At 38.9% G+C, this 15,343-nt stretch overlaps 1 protein-coding gene across 3 annotated transcripts in view; it reads right to left on the reverse strand.

Moving 5' to 3' along the window:
- cadm2a (cell adhesion molecule 2a) overlaps nucleotides 1–15,343 on the reverse strand; it is a 239,753-nt gene that overhangs the window by 43,005 nt on the left and 181,405 nt on the right. For all 3 annotated transcript variants that reach the window (XM_085420654.1, XM_085420656.1, XM_085420653.1), the window contains one exon: nucleotides 2,205–2,357. In XM_085420654.1, coding sequence (XP_085276780.1) covers nucleotides 2,205–2,357 — 153 coding nt within the window. The remainder of the gene's footprint in view (nucleotides 1–2,204; nucleotides 2,358–15,343) is intronic.

Genomic DNA, 15,343 nt, shown 5'->3' on the forward strand with positions numbered 1-15,343 from the left:
CATGCTTAGGTAACTAGCAAAACTAGCGAGCTAACTTCCGCTAGCTTCCTGCTAACTTCTAACTCCGTTAAATGTAATAACTTTTGTTTTCATGGATGCCTGGAAGTTAAACTTTATAGTTACACCTGGTAAAGCAGCAATGCTGATCGTTTTATTAAAGATGAAATAATTTAGACAGTTTTTAACTCTAAGTGATGCTGCAGTGTTGTTTGACCTGAAGCATAATAGTTTAGGACCCAGATTACTCCCAGATTTAAGAGCATCTTAGTCCGACAAATATGACAATAACGACGGCCGCTTGCATGTTCTGCAAAAAAATGTGCTTTGTTGTGTATCTGACGGACAAACACCAAACCAGTTCCACATCACGGAAGTTGCACCATTTTTACAAACCAATTCTGGTTCATCTGTTTCACTCAACAATCGGCCATGTGCGTATGAAAACAAAGGCACTGCGCATGCGCGTTTTACTCCCATTCTATCGCGATATTTCATTTTCCTATCGTTGCCTAACATTATACCGGTATTACCGTGAACGGTATAATATGGCCCAGCCCTACTGATAACATTTGCATACACTTTCAATTACTGATCGAATACTAAGCACATCAAGTCATGCATCAGCATTAGCCGTATTAGCGGCAATGCTAGCAGCTAACGATGCATCCCATAGTTAAGCTCCAGAAATAGTCTGTTGGTAAACCTGCTACTTTGATGACTCAGACTTAAGAAAGATTACCAGGCATTAATGTGCCAGTATTGATGGCCCTTGGTGGATGAATTCCTGATTATTCTGAGCTCTTACTTTTACTTTACCTTCAGGAGTTTCACATTTTTTAGAGAAATGTCTCAACTACTATAGGATGGATTGCTATGAAATTTATTACAGACATTTATTTTACCTGTAGGCTGAACTCTATCTCAAAATATCTGTAACATCTAGAGTGCCATCAGGTAAAAGGTTGAACACTACTATCCTTGATGACATTCTCATCAGCTTTACACACTGGCAACAGATGAGCACATATTTTTGTTCCAACACCAAATCATTTGAATGCGAAGCTTGCATATTTGTAGTATTACAGTTTTTTTTTTCCAAAATCGTTTTCAGTGTTTTCTTTTATTCGTCCCCAGTGCTTATGGTCCCAAAGCAGTGGCAGATAAACCAGGCCATCCCCAGACTATTTGGTGTGTTTATTAAATCACCCTCTCTGTTTTCTAGCTTGCACCATTAACTATTGTTCAAAACTGCAAAATGATTTTCTCCATATTCTTATTGAGCAGTAGCCTTTAATGTCTAATTCTCAGAATGCTTGTTAACACAGAGAGCCAGCTAATGATCCTGGAGTGCACAAGCACATCTATTAAGATTAGCAAAAACTAATTGGCAAGATAATAAGCCCAGTGGCAAGAAATGAGACAATGTTTGTGTGAGGCCATGATCACAACACAAACACTGCTAAGGGGAGGGAGGTACTAACAGTGTACACTATTTTTTATCTGCATTTGCCGGCATAAGCAACAGGCTATTTCTAACAACATAGCATCACAGCAAACCAATAAGCTGATAGCCTCAAAAAAGAAAAGCAAGGCTCCAGTAAGGCTGCAAAATCTAGCTATGCTGTATTACTAGTAATTCCGAATCTTCTAAAATCAACAAATTCACAAAATAATGACATAGATATTGCTATACTCGACAATTTCACTATTTTCTTTTTGTGAATTATAATAATTATATATGTTTATATAAAGATTTCAAATGGGGAGTCAGATTTGCAAATTATTTCCAAACGATTATTACTGGATTTGAAAAGCTCCTGAGACTCCGTGAAAAAGAAAGTCAAGTTGGAGCATTTTGTATCTTCAGCAACCTCACGAGCGGAAATGGATATACAGCCACTCAAGACATCTGAGTAAGGTATGCAATTTCTTTTTTGCTTTCTTTCGTCTTTTTCTCACTAATCGACAATTTCTGCTTGAGGTTGCATTTGGAAGCTGTTTTTTTTTTTTTTTAAAACACCGTTCAGAGTTTAAAAAAAGTATATATATTATTTTTTAGCCATGGCAAATGAGAGAGAGAGGAAAAACATGTACTTAGATCACTTTACTACAGATTTTACACACATTATAGCTGCTATAACGTCCATCTATGAAATTTTCCTTTGAGGTGGAGTTTTTGCTTTTGCTTTGGATCTTGTACTCACCCAGAACAGTCAGGTAAGCTTTGGCCGTTCTGACAGGCATGGTGAAGAGAGAACAGGTGTACATGCCTTCATCAGACAGCGTGACATCACTGATGCTGATGGTCAACTCTGATGATGTTGCACGCACAAGCTCGATTCTGTTGTCCCTTAGAGCTGGAAACACAGATAACCAGAGGCAGATAGTTAGAAAAATGTTCAAATAACTGTAAACTAGCAGCTGTGGGAGAAACTTGTGGACTTCTACAGTGCGGTGACAGGTACAGGGTTTAAGGCTGTAATATTTGAACGGTGGTTCTTATAATGCATCAGTGTTGATGTCCATATAGGGAATAAACTGCATCCACAGATAGAGAGAAAGAGAGTTTAAAAAGCACGCAGAGAGAGAGATTAACCAATCTAGAATCATCTCATGTGGAAAAAAAACAAACAAGAAAAAATATTTGCCTGTTATTTGGTTCTAAACATTTTCTTTGTTCTGAAAAAAACGACAGCAGAAGCCCTAAAGTTTCGACATCTGCTCTCGGTATTAATTAATGCATATCCTAGATGAACTTCTCTGTAAAATCATCTATCAGTACCAATGAAATTGATTTTCTTCCATTAGTTTTAAAAATGAATGCATCAGCAAACCACCGCATTAAACTATACCACACAGCCTTCACTGCTGTAAACCACTGCAGACATTTACTTATATGAAAATGTAATCTTCCAAAAGACATAACTGAATGCAGTGGGGATCAATATTGCAATAAAAGGCAGAGAGTGAGGCTTAATGAGAATTTGGCAAGATGTGCAAGTAGAAATAGATTTGCTGTGATTGAATGGCGAGTTTAAAGATACAAGAGGGCTCTTCAAACTAGACTTCACGTCTATGATAGGACGGGAGCGTGCGCTAAAATAAAAAAAAATTAAATAAAATTCGTCGACACCTTGGAAATAGCAGTCGAAAAACTACACACTAATTTGCTATTAGAAAAAAAGGCTGTGTGAACTATAAAGTGTGCAGAAATTTCTTTCCTGCTGTTTCTGTGGCCTTGGCTGTCGGGAAGATTTAGTCAAGCCTTCCTTTTGCTAGTATAATGCCTTTCTACAAACCTTATTTAATATGAGCAGCCAAGGCTACTTTGCTTTTAATCTCCATGAAAGTGACTCAGAACTCCCCTTGTTCAAGTACAGTGTGTGCGCATGTGTGACTTAGTATGGTTGGATTAAAGGAAAGAACAGAAAGATAGCATGACTATTTCTGTACAGATGTTTACATTTTCTTTCATGTCAGCTTTTGAAAGCGTATTTGTATCTTATGATCATTTTAAAAAACACTCTGGGTTTTGTTGCCTCTCTAGACAGGGTTGAAAAGTAAAAGCTATTACACAGTCTGTTTGAGGAGTACTTTAGTCTGGCTGGCAGAATTATGAGAAATGATACCCAAGGTATCTAATACATCAATTATAACATCATAAAGCGTTAAGCTTTTCAGCCTTTCTTCAAACTCCAATCCAAACTTTAATTAATTTTTATATACTACGCAATACTAGGTGAAACATCTTTTAAATGTAAGGCAAAAATATACATTGTATCTTGTTATATTCCTGCAGCTAGACCATCAGATGTACCGTAATTTTACTAGAGATGGATGCAATTTCCCTGCGATAGACTGGTGACCTATGATAGCTGGGATAGGCTCAAGCCCTCCCCTGCTATCCTGAAACATATAAGTGGTTAAGAAAATGGATGGATGTAATTTCCCAGTCACTTGAATTTATTAATGGAGTAATACATAATTAGATATTTTTAATAGGCACCTTAATAAGGCTAAGATATAGATCAGGCCTCATTTCAAATTCTTTGAAAGAAGCCGGCGCTCTCTTTGTATTTAACTGGTTCAGCTGGCGTCTTATTGCACAGCTGGATAGTTGCACTCTTTACAGTTCATCAATATGTTACTCTTTTTGCTGATGGGCATCCAAGCATGGAAACATGAGATGTAAGAAATAATTGTACTGCCTCACACTACTGGCCCAGTAGACAACGGTACTGGGGTTATTGTAAATCTGAATTGAAAAGATTTCATGTAGAACCAAAATGAACCTGGACCAAACAATTCTTCTGGGAATTTTCAGAATACGTGTAACAAAGAACAGAGGAACTGGGCCAGATAATTGCTCATAACTTTGGAAAGTCTAATGGTAATAATCTATGTGTTGCAAAACATTTTTTTCAAACCGTACACTATTATAATTTTGGGGATTTACGTGTAGTTTTTCCCGTGACAGTACTCGTGAAAAATTTGCTCATCTTCTATTCTCATTAAAACTTTGTGAAGCAGAAGGCATTCAGTGTTGCACAGGTAATAATCTATACGTAGTGGAAACTGTACCTTCGTAAATGTCAGACAGTGGCACATTTCTAGCCTTTCTAGGTGCATTATTTTGGAAGCTTCTATGTGTGCATGCTGTGATCACAGAGCTGAAAAATAAAGAGAAATGTCAGTGAGCAATGCTGTGTCATTTGGTCTGCAAAGACATGAAGGATTTGCTTTGTGGGTTCCAGGCTAAACATCTACCGTCGATGGCGAAAGTGTTGTAATCGGTTTGGCTAAACGACAGCTGCTCTGTCTCATTTATTATTGCATTTGTTCTGTCCTTTCCCGTTCTTCACAACACCGGTTATCGCTACACGTTGTGTACAGAGCCTGAGCAGACATGACAAGTTGATATGAGCACATGACATATCTGTAGGCTCCAGTGTAGTGACAGTACACTGCTGTTTCTGTGAGTGTCTGTATGAGTTCACATGCCCGTTAATGCAAGACCACAGAATTAGTTTCAGTCTAATACGCTGCCAGTTCAGCTGATGGTTAAAGCTCTCCTGAACAGATAGGATTCCTGTCGCGTGTCATCAAACTACACAAACAAATGCATAGACTTTGTCCCAACAAATAAAATAAGGTAAATATGGATTAAATCCCGACAAAAACTGCTCTTTGTCTCTGTTTATCTATCTTTCTGTCAGTCTCTCAGTTTCTCTCTTTCCACCCACCCTAAGACCTCATTCTGTCTACTCAGGCAGCTCCACTAACCTGTGAATGTGTAAAAGTTAAACAACGCTTCAGTTCAACTGTTGCCTTATTTGCTTTGGGCAAGGAAGTACGAGCAGGCAAATGTCAGGAAATACATTTACTGTAGCTGGCTCGCTTGCTGTCGCGATACAACTCTACCTTCATCCTGTCCTCTCTTCGAAATCCCACTCTAAGATTTGATTTGAGAGAGAATGAGGGGCATGAGGAGTTCATTGGAAAGCATCTAGACTTTTCTGATTTGCTGGTTTACTTAAGCAAAGTAATGAGAATGATTTGACTTGCTGTGATGACATTACATTTATAATAAATGTGATTAATTGTAAAGTGACTCAGCTGTAACAAAACGTGATTGAATCAGTGGGAAAATCCTGTCAATCACCTCCTGATAAAGGAATGGAGAAAAACGATTAAATACTCCTCGAATACTGAATTTATATGATTCTTATTATTCAATACATAATCTGGATTTTGTAATCCAGTCATGTGTTCCTCCAGTAGTTTCCTCCAGTAGTTACAGGCAAAGATCAGGATAGATTCGATGCCAAAAAGCAGGATCATCCTGAGCCCCCTGAAAGGAGGGGATTCAGGCTGGGTTTTGAAACATGAAAGCTGTTATATATAGCCATGAAATCACAACATAGCTGTTAAGGATACTGCTAACAGTAAAAATACCCTTAGATTTCAGTCCCACTTCCATAATCAGACCAATTGATCAGCAAGTTACAAATAAAGTCTGTCTTATCTAGAAATGTAGTAAGGTGTATATGTTTTTGGACAATGATTCCATTAATTTTTGTAATTTTAGCATTGTACACCAATACAATGGACTGTAAATCAAATAATCAACGTGTGACATAAAGATTTTCATATTTAATCAAGGGGAGTTTAACAAAAGTTTAAAAAATAAAATAATTAAAGTTTAAATTAATTTAAAGTAATTAAAGTTTACAAAAAGGTTGTAAACAAAACTAAATTCACTGTTTAAGAATTAAAGCCACTTTTATACCAGTGCCCAAAAACAATTAATCAAAAGAGACATCTAACTGGCAAGTCATTGTCATGGTCAGGCCTGTTCTTAGGTTATTTTTTTTTACTTGTACTCTCAATATGAGGTCCAAACACATGTTTATGTAAATGAGAGAGGCTGTCATTAGGCTGAAAATCCAAAACAAAGAGATCAATAATCAGGTACATTTTAAGAAGAAGAAGAAGAAGAAGAAGGATTGTGCAGGCTGATCAGCAACACTAAACATCCTGAAAGACAGCAGAAGACAGCTACAATGAATAATTGCACAGTTTCCAAAACCCACTCATATGATCTAACTAAGTTAAGAACGATCTCAGGCTGAGGTAGCCACATCATTGTCTACAATCCAGTGATGCTTTCACGCGGAGGATTTACAGCAAAAGAAAAATCACTGGTAATGCACATGAACAGAATGGCCAGATTTGAATTTTCCTAAACAAAACAGTTCTAAAAAGATTAGGACAGAAGAAACGAAAATTAACTTGTAGCGGGATGATGGCATATCACCTCATCTGTCAAACACGGTGAAGGCAATGTTATGGCATGAACATGTATGGCTGTAAGTGGAAGTGTTACAGTGTCACTAGTGTTTTGACTGCTGACAGATGAAACAGGATGCATTTGGAGGTTTACAGAGGGCTATACTCTCTGCTCAGATTCAGCCAAATACTCCAAAACTTCACTATCCATTATACACTTTACCATGCACAGCCATAATAACCTAAACCTTTGAGAAACCAAAAAGTTTCTCAAAGAATAGAAATGGAATATTCCTCAAAGACCAAGTCATCTGATCTCAGCCCAACAGAGCATGCTTTTCAGTTATTGAAGAAAAAAAAAAAATACACGCAGGCAGCATTAAAGGCCTGTAAGTGAATTTGAGGAAACAACATTTGTTGACGTCCATGGGTTCTGGACTTCAAGTTTTCACTGGTTGCAAAGTGTTAAACACAAACCATTTAAAATAATTTAAAATGATGTTAGTTTGTCCAATGACCTCCTGAAAAGGCTGTTTATAACAACGACTTTAATTCATAAAGAGTTAATACTTTTAGTACTATCTGAATTAAGACTAAAATGTTGTGCTATTGTCCAAATGCTTACCTAAATACCTAACTGGGAAGGATTAGAGTTACAGGGGTCGCAGAAGGCAAATGACAATCAAAGGACAAAGGCAGTGAAACTGGCTTCTGGAGAAATGTTTTCACTGTTTCTATCAGTGTAGTTTGAGGCACCCTTCCCTTCAGCTAACCTGCACATTTGGGAATTGAGACATGCTCTGTGGATACAAAAGCATCTTGGCCCACACCTTTGTCAGGTTGCAATATGTCATTTACCCAGGAGAGACGGTCCTCCTGGATCTGGCACATATCTCTGAGCAGGAGATGTGTATGAAACTGCAAACCCATTGGGACATCAGCACCATCCACCCAGCTGATCAGGGCAGGGGAGAAGCTACTTAGCTCTAGGAAGACCAAGAGCAAGATCTCTCAGAGGGCAGAGCTGGGAGAAGAGCGCTGACTGGGTTAGGGTAAGCAGGAGAGGCCAGAAGCTCATGTGACCACATCATTACAACATCAACTTCTGGCTCGCCAGATGGAGACGGATACAATTAAGGGATGAAACACCCAATGAATGTAGCTTATATTTTTTAACATTTGGATTTTCTTTAGGGTTCAAATTTTATATACTAATTATACATGATTTATACAACATAAAAGCAGTGCACAGGACATACATTTTTCCACAGCATGTAGAACAAACAGTCGACCACTAGTCTTTCACATGAAAGCTTGTATATTGACAGAGAGAGTGGAGAAGAGGAATGCATCCTTTGCTATTTGTCTGCGAAGGTGCTGCAGCTGCATGCCATCCATTATAGACCATTAGTGCCGACAGCCCTGAATGTGTTCGTGGAGGACGGTGTTGTTGTCAACATCAAAGAGTGGCAGATTTGTATTCCACAATAACTACTGACGGAATACAACCACATTTTTTTTTTGATCACTGAGCCCAAGTTTGTGATTCTCTCTACATCCAATTACAACCGCTGATGGCCTCAGGCTGAGAACAGCATCCATGCTGAGGTTCCCATGAATGCAGCCGTGACGTCAGATAACAGTAAACGGCCGTAACACCAAAGCTCCAAGACTCTGAGAAGAAAAGCGCAGAGTGCAGAAATGGAAAGCTAAGACAAAGCAAAGCTTGCACAGACAGAAGGTGCAAGATGCTTTATTCATTTTTATTATGGGTGGGAAACTGTGTATGGAGGCACACATGCTCTGTTTGTTCTGTGCAATTTTAATTTTTGATCCTTAATAAAAGATTCAATTAAAATAGTGCATCTTCAGTAGTTCACACAGACATCTACCACCTTTGGTCAACATTTTAATATAAACAGGTGGAGCAGCGGTGTTTACGCCTCTTCCTCTTAGGCTCTAATCTGTTAACATGTGTTGGGAAGCCTTTATTGCACTTATTGACATTATCTTTACATTTCACCATTAAAGCTCAAAACATAAGGTATGATCTGCCTGTCATGGACATTTTTCACCTCCTGGTTTTGCTATGAAACTGACTTTAATAATTAGTTAAGAACACAGATAATAGCAATGGCACTATACATGTTAAGTATCCAAATCTGACTATGGCACAGTCCGACCAGTGTCTTACCCAAACCTGCATTATAGTCAGCATTCACCTTTAAAAATGTGATACCACAGTGAAACTAAAAGGTATCTATTTAATCACTTTTCCTTTGTTCCCACAGAGAACAGAAGGCTTGAGTATTCAAAGCTCTGTCCAGCTCCACCAGGGTAACCCTACAGTAAGTTTGTTACCACACACAGCTGATGGCTTTGTGCTCCATCAATATGTTAGGTGAGCCTCACTAAAATTGCAAATATCACAGTAGATGACCACAGCATGCCAGCAAATTGTTTATATATGGTGACATGCACAGTGTGTGTGCAACTGGAGTCCAGCACATATCAAATTAGACTGCATACATACTGTAGCAGTTTTCCTGTGTTGCTTTGCGGAACCATTAAAAATGGCAGGAAAGGAAACGTGTATGTGAATGGATGGTAATTACATTTTTTTTTGTTTTACACTAGACACGTGTTTATTGTATGGACATACAGAGTCCATATAATAGCCAGGACTTTCAAACTACTCACTTTTAACCTGTCATGTTTGCACATTTTACTGCTTCCTTATATTTTTTCTTCGCCTCTCTTCTGCCCTTTTCTTTCCCTCTTTCCACTGACCCCCTCCTTCCTTCTACCTCCCTGTCCCTTCATCTATCCAGGGACAGTATGTATTAGTATGGAACCTTGGCAGGTGTTTGTTCATTCAAGTGACACAGTTTTATAATGAGAAAAGTGCAAATTTCAGAATATACATTCAGCCGCCTGTGTCTGGATGTGACTGTTCTCTTTTCCTTGTCAACAACCCATCTGGGGACTTGAATTTGTCTGTGCGAATGTGTGTGTGTGAGGGACTGATAGGGAAAAGCAAAGAGAATGCAATGCCTATTGAATTGCTTAATGTATATTCTCTATCTCAGGCATTCCTCAGCCTCCATTACCCGTTATAGCTTTCGGTGGAATACTGGCTTTTTAAAATGTAAAATGTGCCATACTCTATAGAGTAATTGGCTTGTGGAGATTTTTCCTGTGACAGAAATGATTTTCTTTCATCAGTCTCTACCTGCCATGTCGAGTTCAGTGGGACACCCTCGCCAGCCCTACTTCATTAAGTCCTTGTGAGAAGCGGGTCAGCGAGGAGACAGCTCTTGCCCATAAACTCTACTGTATTTTGCAGAGGAATACATTTTCCCCAGCAGCTCGAGAGCGGGGTGTCTATAAGGTGCTACATATTTTTACAGCTATCCTTCAAAATGACTTTGCAAAGCATTTAAAAGAAAGTGGAAAAGGTCTGCAGTGTTGTATCCTTGTTTTTATAGTGTTAAAGGTTCCCTGCAAACAACTCTTAATTTTAGGCTGCAGTTTAAAAAATGGATTTCTTTTTCTAAAAAAGAAACGAGAGAGAGAGAAATTATTTCCTATTCCCAATTCTGCACTCCAGAACTTTCTCCTTAAAGACAGAAAGAATAAGCCTGACACTATAAGTGTGAGGTAATTATTCCCATTTGCCTCCAGTATCCTTCTCTACACACTGTGAATGATAAGTGGCTCTACTAATAAAGACAGTAATAACTGGATCTGTTGCCTCATTTGACAGTGCACTGTCTTTCTCACCTCAGCCTGTTTTACATCAGAACGAGCAGAAATGACATTTGTCTGACACCAGTTTCTCCAATCCACAGTGACAACTATACAGAACTTTTAATTACAATACCTGCATGCACGTCTAAGTGCACTGCAAACAAAAGCAGGGTTTTTCCCCCCTTTTTTTCAAATCAAACGCTGAATGTTACATTCAAACACAGACATGCGCAAAGTGAAATGACAAAGAGAGAAGACGCAGAATGCTCAAGGTCAGAGAAAAAGTTTGCCTGTTTCTTTCACAGGTGATAACTGCATCTGAAAGCTCTCATAAAATGCCTCCTTAATTCGTCTCCTTTATCCCACCAAGGCCTACATTCCATCTCCTTTTCCTTCTTTTTCTTCCTCTTATGTTTTATGGTCCTTGTCTTGGAGAAAGGGGACTTGTTAGGGATCTTTGGAGATTTACAGTCAAGTTTTTTTTCTATCAGAGAGAACACCGTACCAATCTTCAGCCCGATATGAAAGGATGTTTCATAGAGGTACTCTACCAGGGGGAAAAAAGACAGCTGTCTCAAAAGTTTAACTTTCTAGCTAAGATTAACTTTTGAGAGAAAGTTCTGCTATCTGTTTAATAAAAAGTCTGTCAGGCATTTCTTATTTTGTTATTTACTTTGGAAAACTTTTAAAAGCCTATCCCCCTAAATTGCTCAGGCACAGATACTCTGAATGCATCAAAGCTTTCATGGTTGCATACCGGGGAGGTGGAAGGCTTGACATTCCACATGCACACACGTATATATGGGCTTACAAGCACAGATACACACGCTCACACAACCACAAACAGCCAGCAAATTGATTCAGACAGCTGAATATTTGATATCTTAGGACCTGAATAGTTTCATATTCAGCAGTTTGGGGGCCTAAAAATGAGCAGTTGGCCCTTAGCTGTTCACCCATAACACTAATCTTAATGTTTAAACAGATTCAATCAATCTGCAAATAGCGCAGCATAGACAGAGTTGTCCACCACAGGTGCACTCAGCACTGGGTCATTTTTCAAGAACCATTAACAAACTATTGCTCATAGTTACATTAAAAAAAAAAAAAAAAATGCTAAAAAATAACCTCTGCAGCAAACAGATCTGAAAATTTTGCCCATTTTTAGAATGCAGTTTTTAATTTGACTGTTCTTCTAATATGCCAGCGCACATGCGCGGGACTCAGGTAGCTCCCCGAGTTCACACTGCGTTAGAAGTTACAAAGACAGCGTGACCTCTTAATGGTCAGTTTGCCTTTTAAGCAGAATGAGGCAAGACCAGAGTAATTGAAGAGCATGAAAAATGCTTTAAAATTTGCATTAATCTCTCAAAATCTAAGCATTAATAAAGCATTTAGCTGGAAAGATGTCAAACTAATTTCAGTGCCTATATATTCATAACAAATACGGTACATATACAGAACAGCACTCATGAGGATTTGCTGAATCTGTAGCATTTACATGAAAAGAACGGCATTCAATGGTATTTTTATCTAAAAGATGTTTCTTTTAGATCTTTTTTCTGAGAACTATTATTGTAAAATCCATTTTTATCTTTTTCTACTGTAAACAGACCAACTCAATGGCTGAGTGTTCAGAGTGAATGCCACATGGGTGCAAATATCTTTAAGGATCTTTAAGAGTCCCTGGTTTGATTCACGCTGAACTCAGACCTTTACTGCATGTCAATCTGCTCGCTTTCCTCACATTTCCTGCCTCTGCCACATCTACTCAGTGAAGGTGAAAATGGCAAAAAAATTAAAATAAAAATCTTCTCATAGTGCAACACGATAGTTTCCCTGTACTTGTGCACGCTTATCTAGCTGGGAAACTATTTCAGGAACTAAACGAGCAAATATAAATGATGTCAGTTCCAGAATAAAGCGTACTATTTCTGACCCTGAAGAAATACTACACCACCACACAGCAAGGCATGTCACTATTTTTTCCTGGAGGTTGTCCAAAGACAACATGACCTAAACCCAAATATCAGACCACTAATTACATTACTGGAGAAATATGTGCAGAATCTTTTCTAGCCACAGAGCTCCCAGTACAAAGGCCTGCCGCTTTAGTATAATTTTGAACAGAACTATAATGTATTCAGCTCTGCCAAGTTTGTGCTGCAGGGAAACGCTTTATGATGCATGTAAAGACAGGTAAACCATGATCCTGCCATAGTCGGGAAGGTAGGGGTGGACAGATAATTAAAGAGAAGGGAAAAGAATCAAGGAAGTAGGTTGAAAATGAAAACCCACATGTGGGTGTTCAAAAAAGAAAGAAAGAAATGGTATGTAAAAGGGTTAGCGAATTACAGCAACCATGTTGAGTAAGTGATTTAAATGTCATACCATAGCGAGCGCTCACACATGATGAGTCCACTAAATAGGCTTGCAAATTTAGCCTGGAAAGTAATTATACATAGGCTCTTCCTAGTATGTGAATAACGAATATTTTGTAATTATGGGCCATTGCAGAATTTCTCCATCCAGGAAATAAAGCTATTATCAAGTCAACCAAAAGAGCAATTTGTAAGGAGATATTAGCCTCTTTTGAATCTTATAAAAGAGAGAATCCCTCTTGCCCAGCGCTCATCTCTCTCACTGTCAAAGCACAGCTTAAGTCCCTTAGTGGTAAGTGATGGAAAGGACAAAATTGGCTACATTCGGGACAATGACTTATTTGAAATTCAAACAACTCTTCACAGCCAGCACCTTTGAGAGGATGGGAGACAAGAGGAGTCTCTTTCATCTGACTAAATGTCTTAGAGGTGAATCTCAGCGCTGACATTAAACAACAACAGCCGAGAAACCGGCACCACTCAAAAGACTACGATGGAGTCAGTTGCTGCATTTGTCTTTCCAAAAGCAATATGTTTATGCTAATGCTCTGTGGCTGGGTTTAACCCCGGATGCAAGTGACGTTTTTTTGTGATTCGACATGTGGTCATGCAGGTGCGGTGCAAAGTCACCAGCCTGCTGCGCAGACGCGCATCAATACGGAAATCTGAAATGATTCCTTCGGTTTAAATTAGAGTGGAGAGAAAACCACAATTCATCACAATGATATTTACGGTAGCTGACTTTGAAATAGACCTTTAACATTTAAAGAAGAATTGCGTTTACACGGAGTAAACCTGCAGGTTCAAACAAGGTAGATGCTGCATGGAAAATATCTTGTACATTAAGAGACGGAGGGAAAAATAGTTTTTTCAACCACTGTGACATAGCAAAGTATGCAAAAAGTTGCAGAGTTGGGGTTGTATTTTTGAGCAACTGTGTGCTTGCCCTAATCCCCATCTTCTTCTTCCCAACAGGCAGCAAGGAAAATTAATCTGAAACCTACTGTGCTCAAAGGCGTTTGCAGCTGAGACATCTTTCCTTTCACACACTGCCAGTGGCACTTTGGAAACACTCACCATCTCTGTGCTCCCATCAGCATGTGCATCTGAATTTGCCACGTTCAGCAAGACAACTCCCAAAGCACACATACACACACATACACAAATACAGACCCAAACCAAAACAGCAACACAGCTCTGGAGCCTTAGTAGTATCCCCCTGCTTTTCTGATAATAAGAAAGTCCTTGGCTGGTTTTTCATTTCCAATCTTAGAGCCTTGCATTGGAAATGCCATGACATAGACCCCCAAGCCCGACCCCTGGTGTGATATGGAATAACCTGCGAAGAACATCACCTGTTGAATTTGATGTTCAATGCAGCTTTTTACCGCTGCTCTTTCTGAAAAAAGGCAGGTAAGTGAAAACGTGAATGACGGAAAATTGAAATGCTTTGCCCCATGCATGCATTCAGTTACCCTATGCAAAAATACATACAAACAACAACACAGAAAACACACACGCGTACAGTGCATGAACACCCAAACGGACAAGGAAGCCCAGTGGGCAGCGGGATAATGGAAAAAGACGGTGTAAATCCCATATGTGCTTAATCCAGACACTTACAAGAGAGTGTGATTCATACTCTATGACACTCAAATAATACAGCTGAGAGATGCGCAGGGCACAATCACTCCAGCAGGCATGAACCAACTAAATAAGGCCCATGAATCCTCTTTATGGGGACACTACTGAAGATGGTGTAAAAGGTCAGGAATAAACCCTCTGTACTTATTAGCCATTAAAACAATGGCAGTTTCCTGCCACACCTAGAGTTTGTGTATTCACGCAGGATATTGTGTTTGCGTGCGTCGGTGAATGTGTGAACAATAACAAGGGCTTGCATTTGTTTAATGGAGAAATGTCTGTGTGGGAATATGCAGCTCTCTGGTATATAAACTGTTATTTATACAAAGCTTCGATTCTTCTCTGCAGACACATCACTCCCAGGCTGTTTTCTCCCTGAAAGTGGGATGTGTTGATGAGATTGTTAAAGTCCTATATAACAAAACGCTAAACATTCTCTCCTCTGTTTGTACGCTGCAGCATATCCTCACAGTTGCAAAATTTTTACAAACCCATACATTTGAAGCATGAGTTTGATTAAGAGGGTATAAACACCTCTTATTATAAAAAAAAGTGTGAAATCTCTCCTATTCAACATTTTTAAATCATTAAACTGGATTTAAACACGCCCCTCGCCCACGCACTTTAAGTGAAGTCTGTACTTTTTGCTTGTCACTCTTTAGGCACTTCTCACAAAGATGTGGCTTTCATTGCTGACGCTTTTATGTGCTATGAAATTTCACTGTAGCTTCAAAGTGTTTTTGTTCGCTTCTGCGTTATACGACAGTCATTTGGGTCCG

This window comes from Rhamphochromis longiceps, linkage group LG10 (assembly GCF_057381845.1).
Source record: "Rhamphochromis longiceps isolate RC_006_pf linkage group LG10, R_longiceps_female_GT1.1, whole genome shotgun sequence".
Classification (NCBI taxonomy): Eukaryota; Metazoa; Chordata; class Actinopteri; order Cichliformes; family Cichlidae; genus Rhamphochromis; species Rhamphochromis longiceps.